Genomic DNA, 26,475 nt, shown 5'->3' on the forward strand with positions numbered 1-26,475 from the left:
AATCCCCTAGGACAACCAAACTAGGTGTCTCCAGGAGAACATCCGCCACAACCTGAAGCAGCTCAGGCAGGGAATCCTTGGTGCAGTGGGGAGGAATCCTGTACTGCCCCTATTGTCCAACTTCCAGAACATGCACTCAGAAAACTGGATCTCCCCAATAGGACGTCTGGTGCAAACTAATGACTTCCTAAAAACCACTGCAACACCTCCTTCCCCACCCATAAGACCTAGGTTGCTGTGCGTAAGAGAAACCTGGTGGACCAGCAGCGGCAAGAACCGGCCCATCTGCTTCATCCAACCAAGTCTCTCTTACACATGCCAGGTCAAGTCCTCCATCCACGATCAAGTCATGGATGACAGCCGTCATGTGAGTCATTGACCTGGCATTGCACAACAGCTCCTTAAGGTCGTGTGGGTCTCCCTTGTTGATTCCAGTATCCTTCTAGTCAGGATCAGACCCAGAGGCAGAGATAGCCTTCGAACAACAACTCAACCTGCCTCCTCGGGAATGACGTGGTCCTGGTCTTAGCGTAACTCCTCCTCCTGCCTCTGATCACTGAGATTGGGTGTCCCAGTGCATTTGCCCCTGTTGGCTGGGGCCCACTCCCAGGCAGCATTGACCATCTCCCCTTAAGAACAATTTATAAACAATACAATAACCAAAAAAACCGTGGGGGGGGGGGAATAAAATTATACCTAAACTAAACCGGAGCTGGATCCTCTTCAAAAGAAGGATTCTGGTTTTTCCAATTGCAAACATCCGCGTTTGTAAACGGCGCATGTTGCATAGTAAAAGTGCATGGAGGCTGGTTGCCCTTGGCGTTAAGCAGCTCCAAGGGGTCATATACCCGGTGGAGCAGGGCCATCAGATTGGACCAGGCAGGGGTATGGGGCCTTTGGGTTTTTTACCCCGAAAAAAAATACCCTTTTGTACTGCCTTTTTGTCCACTTCACCTCTTTTTCTAAGTCCTTCTAAATTCTTCAATCCCAGCAACATTTTCCTCCTTGCTTTCCTCCTCATCCTCATCCTCTCTCTCTCCTTTGAAGTACGTTAACAAGGTAACACAGGTGATAATTGCAGAAGATTGCAGGCGATACTCTGGCATCTAAAATCATTCACACAAACAGAAAGCTTAAAAGCACAAAAAACATGTACCAGATGCTGGCTTTGCTCAAGGTTAAATGTGATTATAGCATGTTGTTGTTGTTTAGTCGTATCCGAGTCTTCGTGACCCCATGGACAAAAGCACACCAGGCACTTCTGTCTTCCACTGCCTCCCGCAGTTTGGTCAAAGATTATAGCATATACACACACAATTTGCAGGCAGAAATTAAATAACAAAAGAATGAGATCCTCTCGGAAGGTAGTATACTACTGTGATTATCCTACCTTTGCCTCTAAGATATGCTTGTTTTAAATTCTTTCTGCAGAATATTCACTGTGAAAGGGAGTTTTGTTGGGCTGCACTTGAAAGTTGATTGACTTTTTTTCTGACAGTTTCCCCCTATTATTTATCTGCAAGTAATTTTAATCTTGATATACATATTCACGTACTTAATTGACTTAGGACAGTGGTTCAGCTAAAATTAGGGCACTACAGTAGGTTAAGTGCTACCTGCTGTATGGCTGAATTTTCTTATAAGAAAACATCTGATAACAGTTTGAAAGGGTATTCCTATTAAACAGGAGGAATAAGCAACTAATGCTGACTTTTAGATAAGTGACATCAGAACTCAAAGAAACAGCAAAGAAAGAGCACACACTGTATTCAGAATGTTTAAGAACCCACAGTAGACACTGACTTGATGACCATGCTGAGTAAGTATAAACTCATTTCTGCATCTGAATGGCATACAGAAGGAGACAGAGTGCAACTCAACTTCTAACACCAACTATTTGCATATCTATTTAATTAGATTAATTAATCTTAATTAAGATTCCCGGCCAACGCACCAAGAAATGTAGCCTTATTAGTCCCAGAACAGGGAGGAAGGAGTCAAATGACACTGAGGTTTGGTTCAGAGAAAGAGTTTATTCTGCTCTCCAGATAGCAGAAGGCATATATATATATATATATCTTGAAGTGTCTCAGTTGGAGTTGGACAAAAGGACTCATAGCTGCTCACCTGGGAACAAAGGCTGCACCCAGAAGTATCCCCAAAGCATAATCCTGCTCCTTAAAGGATTCTGTCAAGAGAAGAAAATAGGCATTTTTGCAGATAATGTGTCCTTAGACATTTGTTCATTGTCATTCACTTTCCCTACTTGGGAACCAGACATTGGTTGGCTCACCCAGCTCTGATGAAAAGGCTAGAGGTGAATGGTATCAGCATGGGGATGGCACTCCAGTCCACAATACCAGACACCCTCAGAGACACATTGAACTTTGAAGGACAACTTCTATGGGGTGAGGCAACAATCCCGTCTTCTGGAACCTGACAGAAGAATTCCAGGGCTTGCAGAATGAATGGCCACCAAGAAACCAAAGCTTTGCTCCTGTCCCTCCTCAAAATCGACCACCTAGTATATATAGGAACCCTTATTTGTTCAAACAAATCCAAGAGAATATGTGACAGGGAATTTGTTAGGGGTCTGTTGGCCAGGGCCCTCCAAGGAATGCCAAGCAGGCAGTGAAGTCAGGCCTTAATACTAGTGTATGCTGGAAAGTCAGCAGAGAACTGATGTCAACAGTACTCTTGCACATTTCTGTGCTCCATGTGTGTCTGCCATTAGCCAATTCTATGGTTACTCTGTAGGAGTTGCAACCCACTGGCAAATCTAAGCCAATTGGGAATTTACGCAAATGAGTTTTCCAACTCCATTCTTCCCAACTTCTGCCTAAGTGTAGCCGCCTGCAATGTTGACTCCTTGACGCTCCTACTAACTTGGGAATCGCCCTTCTCGGCTGCTGCTCCCATTCTGCTAGGCGCCCCCGCCGGTACTCGCGGCTCGAGGGCCCGCCTGCGGGCGGCTGAAACGGCGACGCAGCGACCTCTGGCGGGCGCGGCGGAAAGACTCGAGGTTGCGGCGGAGAGGGAGGCGGGCTCTGGGCTCCGTGCGCGCGCAGCGGAAACGTCCTCCGCCGGTGACGTCACCCGGGCCTTGCGGAAAAGGCGCTGCGGGAGTCGCCGCCGCCGGGGCGCTGCAGAAGGGTGAGTGGCGAGGGCGGGACGGGGCCGGCCGCGCGCTCCTTTCCTCGGCTGCCCTCGTCGCGCGCCTTGGCTCCCGAGGCCGCGCCTCCCCGGGCGGGCGGGAAGGCTGCGGGTGCGCGAGGGAGGAGGGCGGCCCCCGGGGGCCGGGGGGGCCGGGCTGCCGTGGCCGAGAGGGCTGCTGTGCCGGGCGCCGCTGAGGAACAAAGGCGGGGAGCGGGGAGCCCAGGCAAGCTCAGGGAGCCGCTGCCTGTGGGAAAGAGCCCTCGAGGCGACGAGCGCCTTCTGCTGCCCCCCTCGCCCTGGGGGCCCTTCTCCCGAGGCACCCTTCTGGGCCAGTCAGAGGCGACCGGGTGCCCGCCTCACGGAGGATTGGGGTGGTGCTCCCTGCCATACGTGGCCATGGGCTGCCTGCTTCTTAAAAAGCCGACACTGGATCCATCGGTTTCCAATAAGCACCAAGGGGTGGGTGGGGTGGGGTGGGGTGGGGTGGAGAGGGTTGTAGCAAAACTAGTTCAAGTGTTCCTGGGTGACCTGGTTATCTGGCTCCCTTTCAGTCTGGATTCAGGCCTGGTTTTGAAACTGAATCATTCCTGGTCACTCTGATGGATTGGGGGGGGGGGTAGAGAGAGAATAACCTTTTTCTCTTGATCTCTCAGTGACTTTTGATACCAGTGATCTTGCTGGATCAGCTGTGTGGGATTTGTATTGGAGGCAGGGTATTCCAGTGACGCCATTCCTACCTGCACAGTTGAGTTCCCAAGATTGGCATTGAAGGGTTGCTCCTTGACCCCATAGTAAATGTGTTACGGTGTTTTGCAGAGCACCACATTGTCCCCAAAGCTGTTAAAACATGTGCAGTATATGCAGCTGTTAAGAGCAGTCATTGGAAATTGTGGAGCATCTTGTGGGGGCTTGTAGAAAGATAGTTAAAAATGGCCAACTATCCCTCAAACATCTAGCCTTGAATGCTTTGTATCTTATGTCTTCATTATATATATATATATATATTTATTTATATTTTTAAGAGGGTGAAATTATATTTATTGAGTCCAACTTCAGCAGCTTCTCTAACTTTCTTCTGTGGTCATAAAAAAATGGACTTGTACAATCATGGGTGGTACAAAAAAACTAAATAAAATTATCTTTAAAAGCATTAAGCGAACCAACCAGCACACATACCACAGCCCCAAGACTAAATGCCTTTCCATTCAATTGTTGTATTTCCACTTTATAGAATCTTCATGGTCTTTGCCTTACAAAAAAAAAGTTGAGTTGACATTATCTAGAATAATTTTTGTAGCTTACTGAACTGAAGCTTATTTTAACTTTTAGCTAATCTCAATATAGCAGTCTTTTTATCACCTGCAATCAAACTCAAAACTCCTATGTGAAAGTGTAACAAATACTTTACTTTGTATTGTTACGTTATCATTAATTGCCACAACTGTAAACTAATACCATATAGTCCTGCACAAGGATGAGAATTTGGAGACATATAATTCAAGTGTTCAGCTGTTGACAGAGCTGCAAACCATGGTTTTTCATGTTAATTTTTAACCAGGCTTTTTAGAATCTGTATTAACACAAGATGGAACAATGTTTTTCAAAAAAGCAGGAAAACATAGTTCAATTAATGTTTTTACCACATGATTTACAGTCCCCATCCTTACAAATGTGCAGCGTTCTCCTTTCCATTTCTGAAAGTCGAAGACTTCTGTATTCATCCCATTTACAAAGAGCACCATCATTTTCTGCTTCCATTGCAAAGAAAAACAAGGTTCTGGACAGCTGCAACTGTAGAATTTTCATTTTGTCCGGTGACAAGGTGTCTGTCCAATACAACATGCACTGCATCTGCTTTGCTGGCGCTATAGATAGCTCCAGAATCTTTTGCAAAGTCCTCAAAGATAATAGGCAAACTGGCAAAACTAGGCAGTCTTATTAGTTCATACACACAGGGACCTGTTAAGCTGTATTCCTGAAATACCCAGGATTTGTCCTCATTTGTGGCACTGTATAAGGCGGCAGCTCCATGTCCAACAGCACATATGGGTTTGTTTTCAGAGCTGAAATGCTGCAATATTCTAGCTAAGTAACCACTGTTTGCCAGATCCACCATGGCACCAGGACAGTCTGGAATCAACAAAGCATGGTATCTGGCACCATCAGTTGATTCCAGCTTGGCAGGATTTGCGTAAGATTTCATTCGGAAGTCCTGGATCCAACGCATGTTTGCCTCATTAACACCAGTGAAATCAATTGACTTTCCCCCTGGAGTAGCAACCTGTAGATTAAAAGCAGAGCTTGCCAGGGTAAAAGAGTGAAGGCAGGAATCAGCAGATACCCCTGCTGCGGCCGCGCTGGCCGCTATGAGGCACATCGGCTTGCTGAACCTCTCCGACATGGTGGCGGCGGCCGCGGAGCCTCCCTGCGGGAAAGAGGAAGCAGGCGGCGGCCGCCTTCTCATGCGCTCCCGGGCCGACGGAGGGGGAAAGCCTAGCAGCGCCTGGCATGTCTTCATTATATGAATTAATATATGAGTGCTTTGATTTTTTTTTGTTGCAGTTTATTTTGTATCTTGTTTATAAATGAAAAATCAGAAACAAAACACAGTGAGTCTTCCTTCAACATTCCTGAAGGTCTTCATCTGTGGAATGTTCCTTTCTTGCCTACCTTTCCCCCTAAGTCAGATGTATATATTTAAGATCTATTAGTGTATTTATAACTATTTTGAACTGTATTCAGATGCTCAGTGGTTGCAGTTATGATTGTTATTTGTAGTTCTGTTTTTTCTTCTAAAAACTTTAGCATTGCTTTTTAAAATATTAAGTAAATGCCTTTAAATAAAATGTAAAATACATCATGTAGACTGTCTCCTTCATTGGCTAGAATCCATAGTAGCACCTATAAGTAGACTTCTGCTCAGGGAATAATTTCACCAGCAGAAGGGAGAGAGAGATGACGACTGCTGATTTCCTTCCCCCTGCAGTGTCTTGTACCCAGAATCAGCTCTGGAGAGTTGGGAGACATCAGCGAAATCTCTTCCCTTTTGCCAGTGGATCCCTCCACTGGATTAAAGGCCTCTAGTTCCATTACATTTGGGGAGCAAAGTAAGACTTTTTAAAGAAGTTCACTGATAACATTGAGGATATTCCAGTCATATGCATCTAGAGTTCAGGGATGGTGTCTGTGTTGTGCTAATCTTTAAAATCCTTTTCTAAGGTGACTTTGCTAAGCTAACTTGGATAATGGCAAAGATGGTAAGAAGACAGTGTGCATTTTGCCCAGATGATGAAGAATGTGCCATTATGTATGTTGCTGAAGGACAGAACCTTGCAGTTCATCAGGATTGTTTGGTGAGGATTAATTCATTTTTCTTTTTACACAAAACCCAAAAAGGGTTCTCTAATTATTGTTACTAATAAATTTCAGCAATAGTTTTTCTCTAATAAACACATCAACTACAATAACTTCCACAACCATTCCTCCCTATTAAACAATAATTATTTCCATCTTTTTCCACACAAGAGTCTGCCCCTATGATCATATATTAAAATAACAGTTCATACTGTTTTTTTATTATGTATTTGTAAATTCACACCCAGTTCCATATCCTCCCATCCCATTTCCTGTTGTATTTGCCATGGTTTTCCATCCTGATTTTTAAATAAACATCTTCTTAAAGCCAGAAAGTAGCTCACATACCAGATAGAGAAACCTCTCTAAGACATAAATTATAACCGTCTCAGAGAGATTGGAGAACAGGAGGCTTTTGCCGACCCTATGTGGCTTTGGGGCAAGATGTTGATTCCTCTGCTCTTAAGTTGCTCACCCCCATTCAGGTTCCAAGGAGCTTCTCGGTCTCCCAACTTTTAGTAAACAACTTTTTCAGAGCATCAGAGGTTAATTCCCTGTCAGAGTGAATTCAATAGCCAAAATGTATGTCTGGCTATCAATCACCATGCAGCCATCTCTGTTGGCAACCTGCCAACAGAAGACATTGAGTCCGCCTTGTTCCCTCCCTGGAAGTCTCCCTTCCCAGCTGCATCTGCTGTTCTTAAAGCCATGGATGGCCTGGGTGAGGCTGTTGCTCAGCTGGACTTGATTATTATTATTAATTAAATTTGCATACCACTCTTCATCCATAGATCTCGGGGTCTAGGATACATCTGGTATAGGATGTGGAAGGCTCATCTTTTTTTATAGTGTTAGTAAGGCAGTTTCTATGCCACATTCAATCCTGAATCCCAGCTGAAATGGATCCAGGAAACCAGTTTCATACAAGAGTGCCTGCCTCTAGTCAGATCTGTTGTTGGACTACAACTCCTTGACCACTGCCACTGGTCATGTTGGCTGGAATTGATGGAAATTGGTACTCCAAAACATTTTGAGGGCATAAGGCTGGGGAAGGCTGTTGCATACCAATGCATTCTCTTTCTATGGTTCTCTTTCTATAGAATACTACCTGTGGGACAAATGACAAAATAGCAGAGGAGCTTAGTTGTAATATAAAGATTGGTTTCATAGTTAAACTAGATGGCATAACTAAATTACCAGCTCTGTTGCCACTTCAATAGTAATTTTAACTGCTTTAAAATTCTGTAGATATTTAGTGACAATTTCTGTCACAATTGCACCTATTATTATTGTTGTTATTATTATTAATAATATCCTGCCCATCTGGCTGGGCTTCCCCTAGTCACTTTGGGCGGCTTCTAACACTTATAAAAGCCAAGTATAATGGGGGATGACCACCTCCCCTGTCTTTGCTCCTTTGCTTACTACCGGTTCCTGCATTGTCAGTGATTGGACTAGCTGACCTTTGGGTCCCTTCCAACTTTGGAATTCTATGATTCCACCATTGCTCTTGAACTGAGGAGGCTCTTGAAAAATGTCACTCTTGTTCTGTGGCATGCGTGCCTGTTTGTGTGTGCATGCAGAGTTCACCTTTTGTTCTATTTATCACCTAGTAACACAAAGAGGGCCCTTGGGGTCACCAGATGTTGCCAGTGGAGACTGGCAAGTGTTGGGAAATAAGGTGTGCAGATGGGGAACCAAATAATGCAATTGCAACTTGGTACTGCTTTCTAATATTTGGCTACTTCATTGTAGCAATGACTGTCTTCAAGTGTACTATATATACTATGGTTCTTTCCTACCTACATTGCATGGTAGAGGGAGGTGAGATGAAGAGAAAGCTTCCTTTGTGAGCTGGGTTGACTATCTTATCCTATTTCAGTGCATCCCTTATTCAGTTTAAATACAGGGTTCTTGAACAGCGCCCTGTCTTCTAGGAGACTGGAACAGCAAGGGGTGGTATGCTCAACCTGGAAAAGTGGTAGTTAAAATAAAATCCAAGTACCGTATTTTTTGCTCTATAAGACTCACTTTTTCTCTCCTAAAAAGTAAGGGGAAATGTGTGTGCGTCTTATGGAGCGAATGCAGGCTGCGCAGCTATTCCAGAAGCCAGAACAGCAAGAGGGATCGCTGCTTTCGCTGCGCAGCGATCCCTCTTGCCGTTCTGGCTTCTGAGATTCAGAATATTTTTTTCTTGTTTTCCTCCTCCAAAAACTAGGTGTGTCTTGTGGTCTGGTGCGTCTTATAGAGCGAAAAATACAGTATATACATTATTTTGAATGGTTCTTAATTGCAGATAAGTTGCAGATAACCATGCAAAAGAAACTAACATTGTGCAAATCTATGAGAGAACACTTAAATCAAATCTCTTCCCAACTGTTGCTGCTGTTCCTTATTGCTTCATTGTAGTATCTCCTGGTTTGATTTTTACTTCCTTTTAATTTATGTTTTTATTTTTAGCTATATTCCTCTGGATTCGTGGAATCTGAAGAACATAACCCTGAGAATCTCAATATAAGGTTTGATGTGGCTTCAGTAACAAGTGAAATAAAAAGAGGAAAGAGGCTGGTGAGACACCAACCTTTTACATTTTTATGTGTATAAAAGCAGACTATGCAGAATTAGTTCAGAATTATTTCTTTTGATGCTAAGGTCAGAGTTATTTAGTTAAGAGGCATATACTGGCAAGTATTCTGAGAAAAGAACACTTTAACACAGGGGTCAGCAAACATTTTCAGCAGAGGGCCAGTCCACTATCCCTCAGACCTTGTGGGCGGCCGGATTATAATTTTGGGGGGGAAATGAACAAACTCCTATGCCCCACAAATAACCCAGAGATGCATTTTAAATAAAAGGACACATTCTACTCATGTAAATACATGCTGATTCCCAGATTGTTCTCGGGCTGGATTTAGAAGGCGATTGGGCCAGATCCAGCCCCCGGGGCTTAGTTTGCCTACCCATACTTTAACATAATGCTCCTCAAAAAAACCAACCCTGCCATTGTAATAGCAATGAAAGACTTGCTTTGTTTGGCAATCACTCTTCCTCAACAGATTTCTCCAAAATGAAGGGAGAAGCAATAGTCTTGGCTAAATGTCTGGCTTTCCCCCTCAAAGCATCCCTTGTGCACTCTTAAGAACTGTACATAAAATGCCATCAAAGGGATAAAAAATGTTAGCGCCAATTTGAAGTCTGAATTCTTACCATCATCAGATATACATCCTATTGTATATAAGGTAACTGTAGTCTTGATTGCAAATTACATTACCCAGTGCTTTTCTACTAGAAATGTAATAGCTGCTGGCACCTGTCTGTCTCGAAGTGACCTTCCCGGAGCACATGCCTGGGCAGTGTATCTGAAGGTCCTGGGCTGCTCAGATAACAAATCCCCTGTGCCTCTCAATCTCGTTGATGGGGTCCAAAGAAAAGCAGAGGCAAACAAGGCACCATCCAACTGTCTTAGGGACTACACTCCAGATTTGTGTAGGGTTTACTATTCCTTAGATTTTTCTTCTCCCGAAGGTATCCTACAAGGGCAGCAGAAGGCTCCTTCTACTTGATGGGCTCCCTTCCCAGGTTGATGAGCCCCATCTGCCCCTCACTTCCCTCAACAGCACATGCAGAAAACCGCCTTCTTAACCATTGGACCCACTCTTGGTCTTGTCCGCTCAATCGGTTGGAGCCTCTCTTTGCATGCAAGGAAAGTCCTTAATCCACTAAAGGTCTGAGACCCATTGGCTCCATACACCTGGTTTAGCCACCCAGTCAAAGTCATTTCCTGGGCTGGGGCTACTGTCACATGCTGATAGCTTCTAAGAGGTGAGAGCTGAGGGCAGGGTGAGGATCAGAGGTGGACAAACTGTCTCAGAAGGAGCGGGACGTGTCTCCCACCAGAGGTACTACCCCACTCATAGCACCCCACAAATGGAATATATGGGATGTTATCAATAGACAATTTAATAATTATTTCATTGAAATAATTGTATGGAGATGCCATGAAGGCTGCGACCACATATTTTTAAATTAAAGAATATAAATGCAAAGAAGTGTGGGGTAGAGGCCCAGGCTAGCCAAACCATTCGCTAGACAGAAGCAAAGCATTTCTCATAACCAAATAATTTAAAAAATGTTTCTCTAGTTAAAATTGCAACAGAGAGTTAGTAATGATTGGACAAAGTTAGACTGCAATTTTAACCCCTGTTCCTGGCTGTAAGTTGCACTGAATTCAGGTAGGACTTACTTATGAGTAGCCATGCCAAAGACTGTGGTTTAAAAATTTTGGTTCACTGAAAGCTAAGATTGCTAACATCAGAACCAACCTGATATGGTACAGTTTGTTTAGACTCAAAAACCCATTTTTTGCAGATATGCAATTTCTGTCGCAAGAAAGGAGCCACTGTGGGCTGTGAGATAAAAAACTGTCGCAGAAGTTACCATTATTTCTGTGCTTTGTGTGATGATGCTGCAATAGAAACGGATGAAATTCAAGGCATTTACCGGTATTTAACAAATTCTTTTCTAAAATTTGTTGCATTTTGAGAATTTTCTTCCATTTATCTTTTACTTTGACACCATTATTGGGGTGGTTGGTACTGTCTTTGCCTGTTGGTGGCACCCGTCTGTCTGGGGAGACAATGCAGGGGTGTTCCTTTGCGGGTGAAGTCAAATTGCTGGAAGATCACAGCACCTGCTGTGGCACCTAATGGCCAGATAATAGACCAGGGGCCGGCAAGGTTTACCTCGCCTGGGCCGGTTCACTCCAGCGGAGATCCCTACGTGGACCGGATCGCATTCACACCCGATTTCCGGCATCTGCGCAGACACGATTTCCAGCGTTGGTGTCCGCACAGATGCGATTTCCGGCACCGCGGAAGTGAGTCCCTGTGCGCCGGTTTAGCGCAGCACGTGGGGACTCACTGAGCAGGCGGCTCAGTTCAGAGACGGCTTGTGGGCTGGTTAAACGACCCCCGTGGGCCACTTGTGGCCCATGGGCCTTAGGTTGCCGACCCCTGTAATAGACTATTCAGTCAGTCCCTCTGCTGGCTGAAAGCTTCCATAAGTGAAAGGTTTTTCAAAATTCCCCTTTTGTCCTGCACTCCCATCCACTGCTCCAAAGCACCCCCTAATCCTCTCGAGCAGGTTTGGGGAGACCCAGCAGAGTTGCAGAAATAAGGGGAAGGTAGGAAAATTGGCCCTCTTTCTTTTCACAGAAGCTTCCTCTGCAGTCCAAAAGCCTTTCATTAGTGAAAAACACCACCCAATATCTGAATCTAAACAATCCTGAGAACCAGCAAAATAAACTTTTTTATCCCCCAGAATTGGATGTGGGGGATATTCATGATATGCCCGCTTTTATAAGTTGCTCACCTTGGCTGTCAAATCCACCTACAAGGTGGCAGAATTGAGCACTTGCCGTGGCGAAGGGGCTTGAATAACTCAGAGAAGCTATGAACTATGCCATGCAGGGCACCCAAGATGGACAGGTCATAGTGGAGAGTTTTAACCAAACGTGATCCACCTGGAGCAGGAACCGGCAAGCCACTCCAGTATCCCTGCCAAGAAAACTCCATGGACAAAGACAACAGGCATATAAAAGTTATGATGCTGGAAGATGAGCCCCTCAGGTCGGAAGGCGTCCAACATGCTACTGAGGAAGAGCGGAGGACAAGTACAAGTAGATTCAGAGCTGATGAAGCGGCTGGGCCAAAGTCGAAAGGTAGCTCAGTTGCGGATATGCCTGGAAGCGAAAGGAAAGTCCAATGCTGTACAGAAAAATATTGCATAGGAACCTGGAATGTAAGAACCATGAACCTGGGTAAGTTGAATGTGGTCAAAAATGAGATCGCAAGACTAAATATTGACATTCTGGGCATCAGTGAACTAAAATGGACGGGAAGGGGCGAATTCAGTTCGGATGACCATCATATCTACTACTGTGGGCAAGAATCCCGTAAAAGAAATGGAGTGGCCCTCATAGTCAACAAAAGACTGGCGAAAGCTGTACTGGGATGCAATCTCAAAAATGATATCATGATCTCAATACGAATCCAAGGCAGACCTTTTAACATCACAGTAATCCAAGTTTATGCACCAACCACTGGTGCTGAAGAAACTGAAATTGCCAATTCTATGAAGACTTACAACACCTTATAGAAATGACACCAGAGAAGGATGTTCTTCTCATTATAGGGGATTGGAATGCTAAAGTAGGGAGTCAAGAGATAAAAGGAACAACTGGCAAGTTTGGCCTTGGAGTTCAAAACGAAGCAGGGCAAAGGCTAATAGAGTTCTGCCAAGAGAACAAGCTGGTCATCACAAACACTCTCTTCCAACAACACAAGAGACGACTCTACACATGGACATCACCAGATGGGCAGCATCGAAATCAGATTGATTATATTCTCTGCAGCCAAAGATGGAAAAGCTCTATAAAGTCAGCAAAAACAAGACCTGGAGCTGACTGTGGCTCAGATCATCAGCTTCTTATAGCAAAATTCAAGCTTAAACTGAAGAAAGTAGGAAAAACCACTGGGCCAGTAAGATACCATCTAAATCAAATCCCTTATGAATACACAGTGGAAGTGAGGAACAGGTTTATGGATTTAGATTTGGTGGACAGAGTGCCTGAAGAACTATGGATGGAGGCTTGCAACATTATACAGGAGGCAGCAACGAAAACCATCCCAATGAAAAGGAAATGCAAGAAAGCAAAGTAGCTGTCCAACGAGGCCTTACAAATAGCGGGGGAGAGAAGGCAAGCAAAACGCAAGGGAGATAGTGAAAGATAGAGGAAATTGAATGCAGATTTCCAAAAAATAGCAAGGAGAGACAAGAAGGCCTTCTTAAATGAGTAATGCAAAAAAATAGAGGAAAACAACAGAATGGGAAGATCTGTTCAAGAAAATTGGAGATATGAAAGGGACATTTCGTACAAAGATTACCATAATAAAGGACAAAAGTGGTAAGGACCTAACAGAAGCAGAAGACATGAAGAAGAGGTGGCAAGAATACACAGAGGAATTATACCAGAAAGATATGGATGTCTCTTACACCCCAGGTAGTGGGGTTGCTGACCTTGAGCCAGACATCCTGGAGAGTGAAGTCAAATGGGCCTTAGAAAGCACTGCAAATAACAAGGCCGGTGGAAGTGATGGTATTCCAGCTGAACTATTTAAAATTTTAAAAGATGATGCTGTTAAGGTGCTACACTCAATATGCCAGCAAGTTTGGAAAAAGCAGCAGTGGCCAGAGGATTGGAGAAGATCAGTCTACATCCCAATCCCAAAGAAGGGCAGTGCCAAAGAATGCTCCAACTACCGCACAATTGCACTCATTTCACACGCTAGCAAGGTTATGCTTAAAATTCTACAAGGAAGGCTCAAGCAGTATGTGGACCGAGAACTCCCAGAAGTGCAAGCTGGATTTAGAAGAGGCAGAGGAACCAGAGACCAAATTGCAAACATGCGCTAGATTATGGAGAAAGCTAGAGAGTTCCAGAAAGGCATTTGCTGCTTCATTGACTATGCAAAAGCCTTTGACTGTGTCGACCACAGCAAACTATGGCAAGTTCTCAAAGAAATGGGAGTGCCTGATCACCTCATCTATCTCCTGAGAAATCTCTATGTGGGACAAGAAGCTACAGTTAGAACTGTATATGGAACAACTGATTGGTTCAAAATTGGGAAAGGAGTACGGCAAGGCTGTATATTGTCTCCCTGCTTATTTAACTTATATGCAGAATTCATCATGTGAAAGGCTGGGCTGGATGAATCCCAAGCCGGAATTAAGATTGCCGTAAGAAATATCAACAACCTCAGATATGCGGAAGACGCAACCTTGATGGCAGAAAGTGAGGAGGAATTAAAGAACCTTTTAATGAGGGTGAAAGAGGAGAGCACAAAATATGGTTTGAAGCTCAACATCAAAAAAACGAAGATCATGGCCACTGATCCCATCACCTCCTGGCAAATAGAAGGGGAAGAAATGGAGGCAGTGAGAGATTTTACTTTCTTGGGCTCCATGATCACTGCAGATGGTGACAACAGTCATGAAATTAAAAGACACCTGCTCCTTGGGAGAAAAACAATGACAAAGCTAGACAGCATCTTAAAAAGCAGAGACATCACCTTGCCAACAAAGGTCCGTATAGTTAAAGCTATGGTTTTCCCAGTAGTGATGTATGGAAGTGAGAGCTGGACCATAAGGAAGGCTGATCGCCGAAGAATTGATGCTTTTGAATTATGGTGCTGGAGGAGAGTCTTGAGAGTCCCATGGACTGCAAGAAGATCAAACCTATCCCTTCTTAAGGAAATCAGCCCTGAGTGCTCACTGGAAGGACAGATCCTGAAGCTGAGACTCCAATACTTTGGCCACCTCATGAGAAGAGAAGACTCCCTGGAAAAGACCCTGATGTTGGGAAAGATCGCACAAGGAGAAGGGGACGACAGAAGACAAGATGGTTGGATAGTGTTCTTGAAGCTACCAGCATGAGTTTGACCAAACTGTGGGAGGCAGTGGAAGACAGGAGTGCCTGGCGTGCTCTGGTCCATGGGGTCACAAAGAGTCGGACACGACTAAACAACAACAACAACAACATGAACTTGGAGATATTGAAGAGTCAACAAAAGCGATTCATTTAGGTTGCCATCCTAAGGCTGCTTATGTCTTGTGTTGGATTTCGTGGGAAATATGCTGAATAAATTCTAAGGGAGTGCCAGGGAAAAACCCAAGCTATTCATTTTAAATAATTTTGATTAGCTGGCTTGATAGACAGAGATGTGAGCCTTTGTAATTTGAAGTGCAGGAACTTTTGTCATGAGAACGTGGAGGCTCTTGTGAATAGTCATAAGAATTCAGATATTGGGATGTCCTCTGTTGTTTTGAAGTCACTGGGACACTGGCATGATGGAGGGGCCAGAGGCAATTGAGCTACCAGGGAACAGCTGTTTTCAGGTGGTAACCAAGTTATCTCTTTTCACCTTCTAAATTGTGAAGAGCTTCTTGTCTGGCAAAATTGAAATTTATAGCTAGAGAGAGCTAATTTGAATGGAATTTTACAGACCTGACTAGTTTTCCTTTCTACAATAGTTTGTTTGTTTTGTTTTATTTAAAGCATCCCAGAATGGCTACAAGCGTACAAGCTAAAAGACACAACACAGAAAGGAGAAGGGATTGAGAGAGAGGAGGAAAAAAGTGAACCTAGCTACTAGTGCTTGATTACAGAGTTCTTCCTGTGTCCAGACGGAATGGCAATGGCTCAAAGAGGAGGAGCCAGAGGTTGCTTGGGCCTCAGCTGAGCAGATGGAGTGGCCCTGCTCCCCATCTCTCCCTCTGCCTCAGACTGTTGCTAGATGCAGTTGGCGGGGGGATGCTTAATGGAGCTGGATTCTCAGTAGAACTGACAGCCTGACCAGCCAACTTAATTTTTATAATTTATTTTTTCATTGCCTAGCAAAAAGTAGTTTAAAAACTTGCTCAGTTCTTAGAATTAATTTTGATATTACCTGCCAGCAAATTGAAGTTTCCCCTGAAATTGCCTTGGAGACAGGTTAATTAGACACCTGCATTTGTTTCCCACCTCAGAGTCATCTAAAACTTAGTGTGACATCAGCTTAGACAACTGGGAGAGAACACCAAGATCCCCTGAGCCAGAAGAACCTAGTCTCTCCTTCGCACCCCCACCACCAATTTATTAAATTTATTTGCACTAAGAAAGTCCCTGGAGTCCATTCTGCTTGCCTGCTGTGCTGTCCAAACTGCTGTAAACAACACAGCCAGCAAGCATCACTATATATGGGGAGGGGGATTAAAGTTCCATAGAAAAGCATTCAGTGGAGCCCCTCCTTTTGCTTTTTTTTCCTTGAAAGTTAACATAGCCAGCCAGGGCACCTTAGTTAACCTAGAATGGGGCAGGGCTGATCAGGGCCCCCTCCCAGTCGAGTTATGTCATCTGGAGTGAACAGAAAGTGGAAAGGAAATGATGCATTCACTCCCTTTTGATCATGTTTTAACCACAGTTAGTCACCCCCATCCAAGCTGCTCTTCCTCTGTCCTGCTTCTTCCCCCTTCCTTCCTCCTCCCCCTCCTCTTTTCAACTGTTATTTCTCCCATTCCAGTCCTCCTCTCTGCTTTTGTTTTTTATCTTTAACATCTTGAAGGTCTTCCTACCTGCTTCCAAGAATCCTTTGTTCATCACAGCCAATCAGGAAGTTTGAGGGGCTTTTGCCTATCTGCTTGGCTTAACACAGGCACACACAAAGTGAGGTGGGCTTGGGAAGGGGGCTCTTCTGCTGTCTCAGCACAGGCTTGGGAACCTTCATTGAGCGAGTAAAAGGACTTCAGTGTATGGGACCAAGAGTTGCAAATGCTTCACATTCTCCCTCTTTTCTTTAAAAAACAAGGGTAATTGAAATGCACAGCCATCAGAGCGTCATGACCTTAAAATAGTAACGTATATCTTTAGTCATAGTTTTACCTGAAATGTAATACTGAGGAAGTAATGTTATAACAAAAACAAACCAGGCTGCTGTTGCAAAGAAATTACCCAGTTGAGTCTGATAAATGCAGCAAGCTCAGGAGATAGACTGAGCACACGGAGGTAGGAAGAGGGTCCATGAGATGTTAAAATAGTGTTTAAACTTAAAAGTAGCAGTGTGGGGCTCTGGTTTTAATCATCAGAGCAATAGTGATTGGTGGGAAGATGTTGACATTTTCCCTTATGATATTTCCCCCTTTTCCCTTCCTGCCATTGGGAATTGTTGCTCTGTGTAGCCTGCCTTCACCCTTCTGTGTGCAAGGGAAGGAGAAGGCAAGGGCACAAGTGAAAATCCTTGCCTTAACAGGACCTTGACTTAGTGTTGCTTTGGATACAACTCAGAAGCTTTTGGACCCTGTCTCCTCGCCAAGGAGAGGGGCCTACTTCTGAAAGTTCCTGGAATGGAGAACTTACATACTTCAATAGTAAGGAATTTTATTTTCTCTGAAAAAAAATGAATAGATGGCAGAATAATTTGTCACTATTTCATTGGTAAACACTGATCACTCCACTCTACATAGCTTGCCTAACACTCATGATTCTTTCTTGCAAAAATAGCACATCAAACCCTTTCTTGAATAGGCACTTGGTGTTGTCTTAGTGCTCCTTTCAGATAAGTTTCAGTGGTACTATTCTTCCAGAACTGAACTCTTCACTGTGTCTTACTACATTTATGTACATTTTAATAGAAATGAATGCATTTGTTTATATATTAATTCAATTTCTTTTCTCTTGTTATTTCTCCAATGTATTAGAGTGTTCTGTCCAAACCATGACCCAGTCAAGAAGACAAGCTTTTATGGTTAGTTTTTTTCCTCATCAGACTCTTCTCCATGCTTCAAATAGTCATTTTTAGCAGATGCAGTAATGGAATATTTGTTTATACATTCCCCACTATTGAAACCCTTGACAAAAAGTGTGTCAAGAGTGCTTTTATAAAACACTGAAAACCAATGTATTTTTTCTCCTACCCATATGAACAAGAGAACTACAAAATACTCACTATACAATTTACCATTGTAGGGGTTTTTTTGTCAGAGGTTGGTCTGGTTCAGCAGTGATTTCTCCAGTTCAAGTTCCATGTGGAAGAGTTTTTCCAGTGGTTGCTGCTCATCACTGGACCCAATAAATGTTGTTTTCCTGATTTTGTCTCTCTGCAGCTCTTCAGAAAACCAAAGCCACCCTCCCTTCTGCCCTCCACATCAACTAGCGCCTTGTAGATAATTCCCTGCTCACGTAGGTTGGCATCACGCATCAGCTGACATTATTCCTGATTATTCAGAAAATGGCCAGATTCCAATTCATAGAAAATTACTAATTTTCTCATAAGACCCACACAAATTGCCCACAAGGCAGCCTGATACTGTCTCTCTGCTCATTGCACTTGAACTTCACATTTTGTGCAGGACGGAGGGACAGTTGAGTTGCTGCTTATCTAGCTTTCTTAAAATTGTTGTTTACAGTTTAAAGTAAATGTTGGTTCTTTCAAATGGTGGTATTTTCCTATCCACCAAATTGTATTACACACCAAAATGCTTTTGTTCGTTCTTGTTTTTGTTCCTGCCAATTCCAAGACACTTTTCAGAGAGTACTTCCACCACCAACTCATTCTGATTTGACCCATGTTTTCCTTTTTCTTGTTTCTTGATAAAATTGTGCTGGGAGGAGCTTTTAGTACTTGCCTCATGACTGAAATGAGAGAGAGACTCAGGTTGTGGACACGGTGTGTTCTGTGGCTAAAAAGTGAAATGATAGCATGAAACTTAACTATACTGCCCCACAATTCTGTGATTGTTTTTCAAGACTGGTGTACAGGGTAGTTCTTTGACTTGGCCCAAGGTGCAAAGAGGGGGAAAGAATTTATTGCACTCTTGTGCCAGTATTACTTGGACTTTCAAGATACAAGAAGTAGTATTTGTTAACAAATACAAACACACAAAATCTCCATTTTGCCATTATGCCAATTCACTGGATGATTCTTAAGTCCTTATCATTGTAACTCTTAAGACGAATTTAAAAAGAAGTAATTCTAACGTGTTCTGTCTGTTTTTATAGTGTATCTTGCTATAACTTACTGAAGTACTATAATAAATTATCTGGTAAAATATAAGCAGCAGCTATCTTATTTCTAGATGAGGACAGCAAGAAGGGACGGCCCCCAATCCTAATAAACTCTTCCTGCAGTGGAAAAAAAATGGTAATTAATATATATTTTTAAGCCTTTTTAATGTCTACACCATGCAGTAAGTTTCCTCCAATGAGCCATGCTTCCTTGCTACATTGGTCTCACATGTGATTTAAGTCTGAGTTCTAATTCAGTTTGTTCTTTTTTGACCCGTTTTAGTTTCTGACTGCTGCTAGGTGCTAAATCTTGGGAAATAAAATGTGCATAGCTGAACTGTGTGTGCCACTTTGAGCTGCTTGGAGGAAAAGTGCTATGAATTAATACATGGATTACTTGGGAGATAATTTAGCTTAAGAAACAGCATATGCTTAGTGCAAAGCATGGATAGGATTCAGCTCTAATCTTGTTAACATGTGAAGGTGGGGATTGTTACACTGGAAAAACATGAACATTGTCGTTAGTGTTCTGAACAATACTGATAAATATGCAAACTTGTTTTTAAAAACACTTTTGACAGAATGATAATGAAACAGTTGCAGAAGAGAGCCTACAACAGGTCCTTAAGAGAAAAAATGACCAGCAGAAAGGTAGGACTTCACTGTGTTTGGCACTTGGTAGGATTTCTAGTAGCCTGTTCTGCAGCTTTTTGCCATGAATGTGAGTCAAATTACAAAGATGGCCACTCATGATTATTATAGAGACCATTTCCTATACAGTGGTACCTTGGGTTAAGTACTTAATTCGTTCTGGAGGTCCGTTCTTAACCTGAAACTGTTCTTAACCTGAAGCACCACTTTAGCTAATGCGGCCTCCTGCTGCCGCCGTGCCACCGGAGCATGATTTCTGTTCTCATCCTGAAGCAGAGTTCTTAACCCGAGGTACTATTTCTGGGTTAGCGGAGTCTGTAACCTGAAGCGTATGTAACCCGAGGTACCATTGTATATATAAATGTGACTTGATACAGGTACCATTGTATATATAAATGTCACTTGATACAGAAACATACTTTCTTCTGAGAAATATACAGTTCAGCAAACTGCTTAGACATTTGGGCCAAAAAATCTTTCTTTCCCACCAAACTCATTGATTTCAACATTTCTTCTCTTCTCTCAGAATTGTTCCTAATTGGCTTCTAGATGGCTCAGATACTTAGGTATAAGTGTCTAGTCTTCAGCTTTTGAGTAATCTTCACCTGACACTGGTTTTAAATTTACCTTCAATTCTGTTTCATAGGAGTTTCCAGGCCTTGCACATTATATGATGATATTCTTTTTTCAGGCATCATCACACTCTGTACTTTTTAACTTTCACTTTTTTCTATAATACAAAACTAGCATTATTATTATTATTATTATTATTATTATTATTATTATTAATTTGTACCCCACCCATCTGGCTGGGTTTCCCCAGCCACTCTGGGCAGCTTCCACAAAGACCAAAAATACACTAAGATGTCACACATTAAAAACTCCCCTGAACAGGGCTGCCTTAAGATGTCTTCTGAATGTCAGGTAGTTGTTTATCTCTTTGACATCTGATGGGAGGGTGTTCCACAGGGCGGGCGCCACTACCAAGAAGGCCCTCTGCCTGGTTCCCTGTAGCTTTGCTTCTCGCAATGAGGGAACAGCCAGAAGGCCCTCGGCACTGGACCTCAGCGTCCGGGCAGAACGATGGGGGTGGAGACGCTCCTTCAGGTATACTGGGCCGAGGCCATTTGGGGCTTTAAAGATCAACACCAACACTTTGAATTGTGCTCGGAAACGTACCGGAAATGTAGGTCTTTCAAGACTGGTGTTATGTGGTCTCGGCGGCCGCCCCCAGTCACCAGTCTAGCTGCCGCATTCTGGATTAGTTGTAGTTTCTGGGTCACCTTCAAAGGTAGCCTCACGTAGAGCGCATTGCAGTAGTCCAAGTGGGAGATAACTAGAGCATGCACCACTCTGGCGAGACAGTCCGCGGGCAGGTAGGGTCTCAGCCTGCATACCAGGTGGAGCTGGTAGACAGCTGCCCTGGATACAGAATTGACCTGCGCTTCCTTGGACAGCTGTGAGTCCAAAATGACTCCCAGGCTGCGCACCTGGTCCTTCAGGGGCACAGTTACCCCATTCAGGACCAGGGAATCCCCCACACCCATCCGCTCCCTGTCCCCCAAAAACAGTACTTCTGTCTTGTCAGGATTCAACCTCAATCCATTAGCCACCATCCATCCTCCATAATCACATTGTGACCACTAACAGGCCAATAACCTGGACCCATGGGTTTCTGTGGCAGAGGGGAAAGCCACATATAAACACACATTATCTAAGCTTTTGGCTTGTTCTTGAGCCTTTGCTGCTGCTGCTTTTCCCTGGTGGAGAAGTGATTGCTGCTTCAAAAAATATTTAAAGCATCCAGGATTTTAGTGTAACTATGACTTGAGAGTATCTTGCAAGCTAAAAAACAAAATGTCTTGAAAGTAAATTACTGCTCTTGCTAGAAAGAGCTTCACAATGCCAGTAGATATGGAACTGTTTGAAAAAGGATGTATTTCTCTCTTAACAGTAAGGATAGACTTTTTAAGGAAGTGTAAGCAGGCTGGGCTTCTTGATGAAATCTTTGAGGAAATGTTAGACACTCTTCACCTTGCGCAAGAAAAGCTGATGGATGACAACACTTCTGAAGCAGGTACTGGAAAGTGTTTTTAAGTCACAGCCATTTGGGAAAGTTGCTAATTTGAGCTTTTTGGTCCAAGGCATGACCTGTGAATGCTTCCGTAGGGCTTACCTCTCAGGAACAAGACTGCTTGGCCCTGTTTATTTCTCATGTTCTTTTTCCCCAGCCTACTGTTGCAGGATGAGTTTTTGACTCTCCCCTACAGAGCACAAATGCACAGTTGGGCTTTGGGGCACCCTGTGACCTTCCCTTGCAACAGGTTTTAGTGGAAGCAGAAAGAGAAGACTGGTTAGGTGCAACAGCTCTGATACCCCTGGGTTCAGGGGGAGGTCATGACCATTTTATACACTGGCATGACTTTATTTATTGTATGCATTCATAGCCCAGCCTTCACCAAGCATGTCCAGGGTGGGTTACATACAGCTCAATAACCTATTTTTACTGAGTATACAGGTGAAACTAATATATGAGATAGACTCATGACACGCAAAGCGAGATATGCCAAGCCTTTATTTGTTATAATTGTGATGATTATGGCGTACAGCTGATGAAAACTCCAAATTAACAATGTCAGAAAATTAGAATATTGTGAAAAGGTGCAGTAGCTATTCAATCCATAACACCTGCAATGGGATCCTGAGCCTTTAAATGGTCTCTCAGTCTGGTTCAGTAGGAAGCACAATCATGGGGAAGGCTGCTGACCTGACAGTTGTGCAGAAAGCCATCATTGAGACCCTCCATAAGGAGGGAAAGCCTCAAAAGGTAATTGCAGAAGACGTTGGATGTTTCCAAAGTGTTGTATCGAAACACATTAATGGAAAGTTATGCGGAAGGGGAAAGTGTGGAAGAAAAAGGTGCACAAGCAGCAGGGATGACTGCAGCCTGGAGAGGATTGTCAGGAAAAGACCATCCAAACGTGCTGGGGACTTTCACAAGGAGTGGAGGCTGGAGTTAGTGCATCAAGAGCCCCCACACACAGACGGATCCTGGAGATGGGCTTCAAATATTGTATTCCTCTTGTCAAGCTGCTCCTGAACAAGAAACGTCAGAACCGTCTTTCCTTGGACTAAAGAAAAAAAGAACTGGTCTGTTGCACAGTGGTCCCAAGTCCTCTTTTCTGATGAGAGCAACTTTTGCATCTCATTTGGAAACCAAGGACCCAGAGTCTGGAGGAAGAATGGAGAGGCACACAATGCCAGATGCTTGAGGTCCAGTGTAAAGTTTCCACAGTGTTGGTCCACTGTGCTTCATCAAGTCCAGGATCAACGCAGCTGTCTACCAGGAGATTTTGGAGCACTTCATGCTTGCTTCCGCAGATGAGCTTTATGGGGATGCTAACTTCATTTTCCAGCAGGACTTGGCACCTGCCCACACTGCCAAAAGTACCAAAACCTGGTTCAGTGCCCATGGGATTACTGTGCTTGATTGGCCAGCAAACTCGCCTGACCTGTATCCCATAGAGAATCTATGGGGCATTGCTAAGAGAAAGATGAGAGACATGAAACCCAGAAAGCAGAAGAGCTGAAGGCTGCTATTGAAGCTATTGAAAAAGTATTCCATAACACCTCAGCAGTGCCACAGGCTGATAGCATCCATGCCACACCGCAGTAATTGATGCAAAAGGGGCCCAAACCAAGTACTGAGTACATATGCATGCTTCTACTTCTCAGAGGTCCAATATTGCTCTATTTGCAATCCTTGTTTTGCTGATTTCATTTAATCTAATTTTCTGAGATTTGGGGTTTTCATCAGCTGTATGCCATAATTATAACAATTATAACAAATAAAGGCTTGACATGTCTCACTTTGCGTGTCATGAGTCTATCTCATATATTAGTTTCACCTTTTAAGTTGAATTACTGAAATAAATGATCTTTTCCACGATATTCTAATTTTTCGAGTTTCACCTGTATCCTTGTGTGTACTGTATATTAAAATCTGTGTTCATGCAGAGGTATCAGCATGGTTTTGTCTCTACCCTCAGAATATGAAGAAACAGTAATGTCACTTTTTGACTGTGGCCTTTTTGAAAATATACTTGCAACAGCTCACTCTGGTATGTATGCATGAAGCAAAATTTGGAACTTCTCTCAATGACTACGTTTTGAGCCTGGGCAATCTGGTTTGGCATTAAAACCCAAGCACAAATGTCTCAGCACCAAAGTAGAATAGATCAGTTACTTGGTGCTGAAATAATTCAGACTGTTTGGCCTGATTATTCTTTTGATCTTACGAAGAAAACCACTTGCCTATTCTGCTTATTAGGCTGCATTTCTGGGACTAAGTCTTACTGAACTCAATAAGTAGACTATATTCCATTGTTCATTTTTAAGGAGTGGGAAGGAGAAGGAAATGAGTTATCAGTACTATACCGTATATTTCCTGCTGTAAGAAGGGGCTGCCTGGCATAACTGCTGCATTGCTCTACCAATCCGTAGTCCCCCTTTGTGCCTTTTCAGGCATGAATAATAGTTATATACATTTCCCTGTAAAAAATGTTTTGGAGGGGGTTAATATTTTGACCCTTTTTGTAGAATTATGCTTGTGTATTCAGGTAACTCAAATTGCCTTTATGAAATCAGTTGATTGAAAGGACAGTCACAATGGAGAAGATATTAGAGAAACAAAGGAGTCATTTGAAAACAACAAACTTTTGCATTTTACATTAATACTAAGCATCAATTGTAAATTCTACAGGAACTGAAGAAAAAATTCAGCAGCTACTGCACACACGGGAAAGACTGGATACTCAGATTGAGCTTCTGAAAGATTTGAAGGAAGTAGTACTACCTGCCCCAGAAGACACAGCTAGTGTATCTAATAGTATCTCTGAACAACCTGCATATTTCTGTAATACTTGATCATGATTTCTCCTATCTGGTTCTTGCATAAAATCAACTTTCCAGTTAGATAAGTCTGCTTGTCCTTATATATCACATTTGTTATAACTGTTTTTTTCCTCTAATCATGACCGTGAGACACTTTTGTTCCAGCAAAGGCATTTTTTTCTTTTGGTTTTGACGGTCAAATTCTCTTTTTGTCTATTGCCAATTCATTTATGTGATTATTTGGAAAGGCAAGGGAAAGCCTGTGTCCTCTTGATAGCCATCTCCAAGATCACAGCTGTCTTTCTGATCTATTCCAGTACAGGAAGAATCGGATGTGTTTACCACGTGTTCTTCATAGCTTCTTTGCAACTGAGTCTCTAGAACCAGGGCAGCTCCAGCCAGCAGGGCCAGGAGACATCAGTGAAGGGATGGAGAACCCAAGGTCAGCCTTCCTAAAGGATTGCACTGTGGTGCTATAATAGTTGTCACTACACATACTTTTTAAATCAATGGAAACGTCTTCTATCTGCTCCTTCAAGACACTTGACTACAATTGGTACTGAAATTAAACACCATAGTTTCACTTTCCAAAGAGAAAGTCAAACCATGAACCTTCGTACTTATAGTTTTACAGAATAGATCCTGTCTGTAAAATGACCCTGGCCTTGCAGTAGGAGCCCAAACATTAGATGTTTCAGACACCTCAGGAGGGCATAATGTTAAAATGTTTCAGAGAATCAGTTTCTTAGAATCATAGGTAGTTGTGTGTGTGTAAAGAATATTTGCAATTGTTTGATTACAGAATTGTAAATAATCATTTAATAAAAGTGGGTTTTTTTAACAAAGTACAGCGATTTAAATTTGTATTTTCTACCTTCAACTACTGTCAAGGTACTGTCAGGACGCTTCCCATTTCAGCAACTTGGTCTGCTGACTTTCAAAAAGGGGATTGGGGAGGGGAGAGAGAGATAGGACAAGGCAAAATCCAGTCCTCTCATCCCTCCCACCACCACGCCATGTAAGTGCTTTCAAAACATAAGGACGCTAGCCATCTGTCTGGCAGATGTATACATTCAAGCAGCCAAAATACACAGGACTGAGATTGTGAATGTGGAAACTTTTAACAAACTGAAGATGCAAGTAGTTGGTTGAAGTTTCTGATGCAAATTGTGAGGGGGATTAACCAGATTTTCCATTGCAGTTTTTGTCCCATTAATATATGTTGATGGGGTGGCACTAAGAATCAACTGCAGCTTGGAGATGGGCAGCACTGAGGAGAAATACCAGATACGTTTTTATAGGTCAGCTTCAAACAGTAGGGTTGTGGGTTTTTATAATTTAGTCTTTAGAAGTTATACTTCAGAATTTGCACTGCTAATACAGACATTAAAGCTGCTGTACATTTTGGGTGTGAGAGAGCTCTGTTAGACAGTACCTGAATCCTAGCAGATGCACCAAAAGCTGTATCTTCATTGTGCCAGCTGCACATTCACTGTGGATGCTGGAATAATCAATGAGAACTTTGCCTGTATTGGCACAATTCCTTTGCAGAAGTTAGTGGGGGGGGTTTTCTGGTCCCTTTCTGTTTCTACAAGAATTATGCTTAGAAAAGTGCCCTTAAGTCCTGTCCCCCCCCCCCCAAGAAAGTCAACAACATTTTCATACAACACAACAGTCCTAACACATTTTCTACCTGTAGTATTGTCATCAATCAAGTTTTTTTGAGCATCACCACTATTCTACATCAAGAAAGTCCAGCTTTGAGGTAGGAAGAATATCTAGATATTAGCCTTGGGCATATAATCCTCAATAATGAAAGGTAG

General features: G+C 43.1%; 1 protein-coding gene, 1 long non-coding RNA gene and 1 pseudogene across 7 annotated transcripts; 1 reads left to right on the top strand and 2 right to left on the bottom strand.

Annotated features, from left to right (window-relative positions):
• The first annotated feature begins 3,035 nt into the window (after nucleotides 1-3,035).
• Nucleotides 3,036-25,497, top strand: PHF11 (PHD finger protein 11). Of its 5 annotated transcripts, XM_080997485.1 has the most exons (11): nucleotides 3,764-3,900; nucleotides 6,143-6,263; nucleotides 6,376-6,509; nucleotides 8,971-9,078; nucleotides 10,879-11,012; nucleotides 17,803-17,849; nucleotides 19,180-19,244; nucleotides 19,690-19,759; nucleotides 21,714-21,836; nucleotides 23,809-23,880; nucleotides 24,522-25,497. In XM_080997485.1, exons 3-11 carry the CDS (start codon nucleotides 6,402-6,404, stop codon nucleotides 24,683-24,685), a joined length of 891 nt encoding a protein of 296 aa, XP_080853611.1. In that variant the 5' UTR covers nucleotides 3,764-3,900; nucleotides 6,143-6,263; nucleotides 6,376-6,401; the 3' UTR covers nucleotides 24,686-25,497. The 5 variants fall into 5 exon arrangements, with proteins under 5 accessions (XP_080853612.1, XP_080853613.1, XP_080853611.1 ...); XM_080997486.1 differs by lacking the exons at nucleotides 3,764-3,900; nucleotides 6,143-6,263 and adding an exon at nucleotides 3,036-3,153; XM_080997487.1 differs by lacking the exons at nucleotides 3,764-3,900; nucleotides 6,143-6,263 and adding an exon at nucleotides 3,136-3,157.
• Nucleotides 3,977-5,837, bottom strand: LOC308472501 (glutamine amidotransferase-like class 1 domain-containing protein 1 pseudogene; annotated as a pseudogene). The gene has a single exon. The product of its transcript is annotated as a glutamine amidotransferase-like class 1 domain-containing protein 1 pseudogene (transcript).
• Nucleotides 6,943-17,796, bottom strand: LOC308472529. The gene is made up of 3 exons (XR_013983556.1): nucleotides 16,681-17,796; nucleotides 8,313-8,480; nucleotides 6,943-7,614 (listed from the first exon to the last, which is right to left on the bottom strand). It is a non-coding gene; the product is annotated as an uncharacterized lncRNA (long non-coding RNA).
• Nucleotides 25,498-26,475: the final 978 nt, after the last annotated feature.

The sequence above is a fragment of the Podarcis pityusensis genome, assembly GCF_964106645.2.
Source record: "Podarcis pityusensis genome assembly, chromosome: 3".
NCBI lineage: Eukaryota > Metazoa > Chordata > Lepidosauria > Squamata > Lacertidae > Podarcis > Podarcis pityusensis.

What these genes read in the sequence shown, in the direction of transcription:
- PHF11 (XM_080997486.1), top strand. Translation starts at nt 6,402, where the DNA reads ATGGCAAAGATGGTAAGAAGACAGTGTGCATTTTGCCCAGATGATGAA. An exon ending in CAAGAAGACAAGCTTTTATG is followed by an intron (nt 17,850 to 19,179) that starts GTTAGTTTTTTT and finishes TCTTATTTCTAG; the next exon opens with ATGAGGACAGCAAGAAGGGA. An exon ending in ACTTGCAACAGCTCACTCTG is followed by an intron (nt 23,881 to 24,521) that starts GTATGTATGCAT and finishes TAAATTCTACAG; the next exon opens with GAACTGAAGAAAAAATTCAG.